Raw genomic sequence first — 6,664 nt, 5'->3', positions numbered from 1 at the left:
CCATGCTCGGCTAATTTTTGTATTTTTCGTAGAGACAGGGTTTCACCATCTTGGCCAGGCTGGTCTTGAACTCCTGACCTCGTGATCCACCCCCCTCAGCCTCCCAAAGTGCTGGGATTACAGACGTGAGTTATTGCACCCGGCCTCTAGATGTTTTATAGTGAAAAGTTTTTCAGGATATACAGTCAGCTGTACTGCCAGAAATGAGAGTCTAATTTTATCAATTTGTATTCTACTTTTTTTCACAGAATATTATGTATTAATGATCTTTTCATGGTTCCTGCTAAGAACTGACTTGCGTCTCTTCCCAAATTCATATGTTGAATCCTTAATCCTCATGGGACTGTATCTGGAAAGAGGATTTTTAAGAGATAATTATGGGTAAATGAGATCATAACTGTAGGTTCTAATCTGAAAAGACTGGCCTTACAAGAAGAGGGAGAGATTTCTCTCTCTCACTCTGTGCTATGTGAAGACATAGTAAGAAGGTAGCCAACTGCAAGCCAGAAAGAAGTGCTCACCAGAGCCTGACCGTCATGCTGGCATCTTGGTCTCAGACTTCCAGGCTCTATAACTGTGAGGAAATAATTTTTTTAAAAAAACTTTTTCATGAAACCAGCTCAGAAGGTAAATTTCTATTTTATTTTTATTTTATTTTTTATTCGAGACCAGCTTGGCCAACACCGTGAGACCCTGTCTCTACCAAAAATACAAAAATTAGCCAGGCCTGGTGGTGGATGCCTGTAATCCCAGCTACTCGGGAGGCTGAAGCAGGAGAATCACTTGAACCTGCAGAGATTGCAGTGAACTGAGATTGTGCCAGTCCATCTCAAAAAAGAAAAAAAAAAGAACTATAGGGCCAGAATTCACACTTATATATGACAATGAATTTTTGTCTGAAATAAAGCTATGTTCCCATGGTCACTCAATTTGGAAAGAGGTCAGTTCCAGGAAAATAATTGAGGATCTGGAGAGGTGAGCTGTGGCTCAGAGGAGAGAAGGTCTTCTTCCTCTCCATGGCACTCAGCATGCTCTGGCTGGTTGACAGGGTCTAGATTCTGAGGCAGAGATGCCAACGATTGCAATGGTGAAGCAGGTTTGGGGGGACAGTGCCTCAGACCAATTACAATGGTGCTAGAGCCAGGCAGGGAGCTAAGTTGGCCAGAGACTCCGAGGGAATATCTGGACTTGAGCCATAGTTCGAAGTTATTTTCTATTTTGCACTCCCTCACTGAGCCTCCAGTGAAACCATGGTTTAAATTGTATTATGGAGAATTAGTTAAAGGTTGTGCCCAAACATGGCCACATCTGTGAAAGAAGTACAGCATTCAAACCACACGCCCTTGTGAACCTCATCCGTCATGCATGCTAGGATTTAGAGGGCCCAGTGAACGATATCCCTGTTTCACGTCCATGTGTGGAACCAACTGAGAGAGAAGTGAAAGAGTAAGGCAGCAGGAGAGCAAAAAATATCACCTGTGCTGCCATGACAAGCAGTCGAAGAATGTCGATTAGGAGTGTTAGCCAGGTGGGCTACCTATTATTTCATCCATGAATTGAACTTACCTACCTCATCGCAGGCAGTAGTGGACAACTACATGGAAAAGCAGAGCAGATTGTGTACCCTGCAGACAAGCAATACTCAAAGAGAAAAGGAGGAAGAACCTGAGCGTGCTCAGCTCCTTCTCCCAAACTCTCCATTCAAATCCTTTAGGGGCCAGTAAGTGAAGGAGGTGGAGAAAGGCCAGGAATATTAGACATGGAGCCAGGGGAAAGGAGATTTCTCTGTTCCCCAAATGGTATGCAACAGTCAGTGTCAAGGCTAATAATTGCTGCTGAGGGTATATGAAAACATCGATTTCCTCAATACAGCCAACCCTGTTTATCTTCTTCACTCTATCATTCCTTTTTTCATAGAACCTGGACAATGAGTCCACTTGCAGTATCAGCTTTAGGCCCAGGTAAGTGGTGGCCTCTGCCTTGGGCCCTGCACTTTAGACAGCCACATATATAACATATCACAGATACATGTATTTGTTAAAGAACGCATGAGTACCTCTGGCACTTGGGATCCAGTGTTCACTGCCCTAGAACCCAGGCCCTAAATATCCATTCTTCTGATCAACAGTGTTCAGGCCACAGGACCCATTCTGGCCTCATTCTGCATCTCTTGTCCCATGTCCTTGAAACAAGACAACTGCCTCTAAATGCTAACAGATTGGCCAGCTGTGGTGGCTCATGCCTGTAATCCCAGCACTTTGGGAGGCCAAGGCAGGAAGATCACAAGGTCAGAAGATCGAGACCATCTTGGCCAAGATGGTGAAATCCTGTCTCTACTAAAAATACAAAAATTAGCTGGGAGTGGTGGCAAGCGCCTGTAGTCCCAGCTACTCAGGAGGCTGAGGCAGGAGAATCTCTTGAACTCGGGAGTCAGAGGTTGCAGTGAGCTGAGATCATGCCACTGCACTCCAGCCTGGTGACAGAGCAAAATTCCATCTCAAAAAAAAAAAAAAAAGAGAGGCTTGTACGCCTGGTGCAGGAGCTGCGGGGCCCAGAGATTGTGTTTGAAGTGGCGGTTCTAGCAACATGTCCCGTGGTTCCAGCGCCGGGTTTGACCGCCACATTACCATTTTTTCACCCGAGGGTCGGCTCTACCAAGTAGAATATGCTTTTAAGGCTATTAACCAGGGTGGCCTTACATCAGTAGCTGTCAGAGGGAAAGACTGTGCAGTAATTGTCACACAGAAGAAAGTACCTGACAAATTATTGGATTCCAGCACAGTGACTCACTTATTCAAGATAACTGAAAACATTGGTTGTGTGATGACCGGAATGACAGCTGACAGCAGATCCCAGGTGCAGAGGGCACGCTATGAGGCAGCTAACTGGAAATACAAGTATGGCTATGAGATTCCTGTGGACATGCTGTGTAAAAGAATTGCTGATATTTCTCAGGTCTACACACAGAATGCTGAAATGAGGCCTCTTGGTTGTTGTATGATTTTAATTGGTATAGATGAAGAGCAAGGCCCTCAGGTATATAAGTGTGATCCTGCAGGCTACTACTGTGGGTTTAAAGCCACTGCAGCAGGAGTTAAACAGACTGAGTCAACCAGCTTCCTTGAAAAAAAAGTGAAGAAGAAATTTGACTGGACATTTGAACAGACAGTGGAAACTGCAATTACATGCTTGTCTACTGTTTTATCAATTGATTTCAAACCTTCGGAAATAGAAGTTGGAGTAGTGACAGTTGAAAATCCTAAATTCAGGATTCTTACAGAAGCAGAGATTGATGCTCACCTTGTTGCTCTAGCAGAGAGAGACTAAACATTGTCCTTAGTTTGCCAGATCCATGATGTCACTTACCTGTGTGTTTGGTAACAATAAACCAACATTACGGAGGTCCCTGGATTGAAAAACGAGCCTCTCCCATTCCTCCTACCGCCAAAATGGTTAGGACTCTATATAAATAAAAACAGTGCTTTTGGAAAATAATTGCATCCTGTTGTTTTCACCTCCTATTTTAAAATTTATTTTTGATATACGATGTACATATTATTTATGGGGTACAGTGTGATGTTTCAATACATGTATACATTATAATTATCAAATTAAGGTGATTAGCATCTCCATCACCTGAAACACCGTGTTTTTGTGGTGAGAACATTTAAAATTCTTTCCTAGCTATTTTGAGGTACACAATACCTTATTTTTAATTTTTAAATTTTTTTTTTGCTCACCTTCAAGTGTCTTGATCGAGTTGTATTATTTTTTGTTTTTTAAGACAGGGCCTTGCTCTGTTGCCCAAGCTAGAGTGCAGTGCCATGATCATGGCTCACTGCAGCCTTGAACTCCCTGGCTCAAGTAACCCACCTCAGCCTCCTTAGGAGCTGGTACTACAGGCATACACCATTGCACCCAGCTAATTTTATTTTTTGTACAGATGGGGTCTTACTATGTTGCATAGGCTGGTCTCAGACTCCTGGCTGACATTAAGCAGTCCCCTTGTCTCAGACTCCTAGCCGACATTAAGCAGTCCCCTTGCCTCAGCCTCCCAACATGCTGGGAATATAGGCATGAGCCATGGTTCCCGGACCCACAATACCTTACTGTTGACTATAGTCACTCTGCTGTGCAATAGGATACCAAATCAACCTCAAATTCCTGGAGGTAAGCAGTGCTGCCACCTTAGCCTCCCAGGTAGCTAGGACTATAGGCATGCATCACCAGGCCTGGCTGATTATCTTTTATAAAGATAAAAAATTGACATAGGGGTCTCCCAGTGTCACCAAGGCTGGTCTTAAACTCCTGGTCTCCAGCAATCTTACCTCAGGCTCCCAAAGTGCTGAGATTACAAGTGTAAGTCACTGCNAAAAAAAAAAAAAAAAAAAAAAAAAAAAAAATGCTGACAGATTTATGTGGTTCTGCTGCTGACATTGGAGAGAGATGATGCTCTGTGGTGTGGGGAGGATTTGAGTGACAAAAGTTTTTAAGTAGAAGAAAAGAAAAATTAATTTACTTTTCAGATCTTTTTTCTCAACAGCATGAATGCAGTAAATTCTTTCATTAAAAAAGCATTGGTTCACAATAGAATAAAAATGTATTTTTCCTGCTTTTACTCATGTTTCAATGTGTGGCTCTGGAGCTATTCTTGAATTGGTGGTTTTTTGCAGTAGTTGCAATGGCAGCTGAGAAACATTTTGCAATGAAAAGAAATTCATTTTACTCTTATATATGAATATGTATGAGTTAAGTTCGCTATCTAATGTTGCATGACAAAATCATCCTGTAACCTAGTGTCTTAAAAAACATCAATAATCATTTATCATCTCTCACCATTTCTGATCATCAGAAATTCAGGAGTCGTTTGGCTGCACTATTCTGGTTTTAAATGTCTCATGAGGTTGTAATCAGATGTCAACTAAGTCTACAGTTATCTGAAAGTTTGACTGAGGCTGGAAAATCTACTTCCAAAATGACTCACTGACATATCTGGCAAGTTGGTGCTGGGTGTTGGCAGGAAGCCTCATTTCCTCTCCATGTGGGCCTCTCTTCCTGAGCTATTTGAATGTTTCATGTCATGCTTGCCAGCTTCCTCCAAAGCAGGCAATCTTAGATTAAGAGAGAAGCTTCAATGAATTCTATGATCTTGATCTGGAAGTCATGCAGCATCTTTTCCACCACATTCTTATTGGTCATACAGAACAGCCCTGATTCAGTGTGGCAGTAGACTACACAATGGTAGGAATACCAGGAGGTAAGGACAATTAGAAGCCATCTTAGAAGCTGGTGTATTAGTCAGGGTTCTCTAGAGGGACAGAACTAATAGGATAGATGTATATATGAAGGGGAGTTTGTTAAGGAGTTATTATTGACTCATGATCACAAGATGAAGTCTCACAATAGGCCACCTGCAAGCTGAGCAGAAAGGAAGCCAGTCTGAGTCCCAAAACATCAAAAGTAAGGAAGCCAACAGTGCAGCCTTCAGTCTTTGGCTAAAGGCCCGAGAGCCCCTGGAAAACCACTGTTGTAAGTCCGAGAGTCCAAGAGCTGAAGAACTTGGACTCTGAGGGCAGGAAGCATCCAGCACGGGAGACAGATGGAGGCCAGAAGGCTCAGCAAGTCAAGTCCTTCCAGCTTCTGCCTGCTTTATCCTAGCTGCACTGGCAGCTGATTAGATGGTGCCCACCCAGATTGAGGGTGGGTCTCCCTATCCCAGTCCACTGACTCAATGTTAATCTCCTTTGGCAACACCCTCAGAGACACACCCAGAATCAATACTCTTCATCCTTCAATCCAATCAAGTTGATACGCAGTGTTAACCATCATACCTGGCTACTGCATAGGTTTAGATACAATGCATATTAACCATGACGATTTTAAAAAAAATCTTTTAGAGATGGGATCTTGCTATATTGCCCAGGCTGGAATGCAGTGGCTATTCACAAGTGCAATCATAATGCACTACAGCCCCAAATTCCTGGCTTCAAGTTATCCTCCATCTTCAGCCTACCAAGTAGCTAAGTAGTGCATGCCACTATGCCTGGCCTGACATCAATTTCTTATATGGGAAAATAGATATTGAATACGATAATGCAAAATATTAGCTGAGCCTGGTGCATGCACCTGTAGTCTCTGCTACTCTAGAGACTGAGGTAGGAGGATTGCTTGAGCCCTGGATTTTGAGGCTGCATGAGCTGTGATTGTGCCAGTGAACTCCAGCCTGGGTGACAGAGCAAGACTCTGACTCTAAAATAACAACAATAATAAATAATTGATGATTTGCTGAAATGAACACCAGAAAATAAATATATAAAATATATGAATTATTATTGTCTTTATTATATCATTCCTGGGTTCAAGTGATCATCCTGCCTCACACTCCCAAAGTGCTGGGATGAGCACTTAGAGTGCATGAGATTGCCTGAAGTTGTATTTGTGTATTTAATTTATAACTGTTGATTCAAATATACTCAAATTTTGTGCACTTTGAATGCAGTTACATTTTATTTTGAATTTTTTTTTTGTTTTGTTTTTTGTTTTTTGTTTTTTTTTTGAGACGGAGTTTTGCTCTTGTTACCCAGGCTGGAGGGCAATGGCGCTATCTCGGCTCACCGCAACCTCCGCCTCCTGGGTTCAGGCAATTCTCCTGCCTCAGCCTCCT

The 6,664-nt window shown here is 42.6% G+C and overlaps 1 protein-coding gene across 1 annotated transcript; it reads left to right on the top strand.

The window, feature by feature from the left end:
• The first annotated feature begins 2,521 nt into the window (after positions 1 to 2,521).
• On the top strand, positions 2,522 to 3,495 carry LOC108285593 (proteasome subunit alpha type-6). Its single transcript, XM_017502872.2, has one exon. The coding sequence runs from the start codon at positions 2,587 to 2,589 to the stop codon at positions 3,325 to 3,327; it is 741 nt and encodes a 246-aa protein (XP_017358361.1). The 5' UTR covers positions 2,522 to 2,586; the 3' UTR covers positions 3,328 to 3,495.
• The last annotated feature ends 3,169 nt before the right edge of the window (positions 3,496 to 6,664 follow it).

This window comes from Cebus imitator, unplaced genomic scaffold, assembly GCF_001604975.1.
Source record: "Cebus imitator isolate Cc_AM_T3 unplaced genomic scaffold, Cebus_imitator-1.0 Scaffold303, whole genome shotgun sequence".
Lineage (NCBI taxonomy): Eukaryota > Metazoa > Chordata > Mammalia > Primates > Cebidae > Cebus > Cebus imitator.
The sequence above is the reverse complement of the archived record's forward strand: the minus strand, read 5'-3'. Positions and strand labels throughout refer to the sequence as shown.

Excerpts from the sequence above, each read along its gene's own strand:
- LOC108285593 (XM_017502872.2), top strand. The coding sequence starts at position 2,587 with ATGTCCCGTGGTTCCAGCGCCGGGTTTGACCGCCACATTACCATTTTT.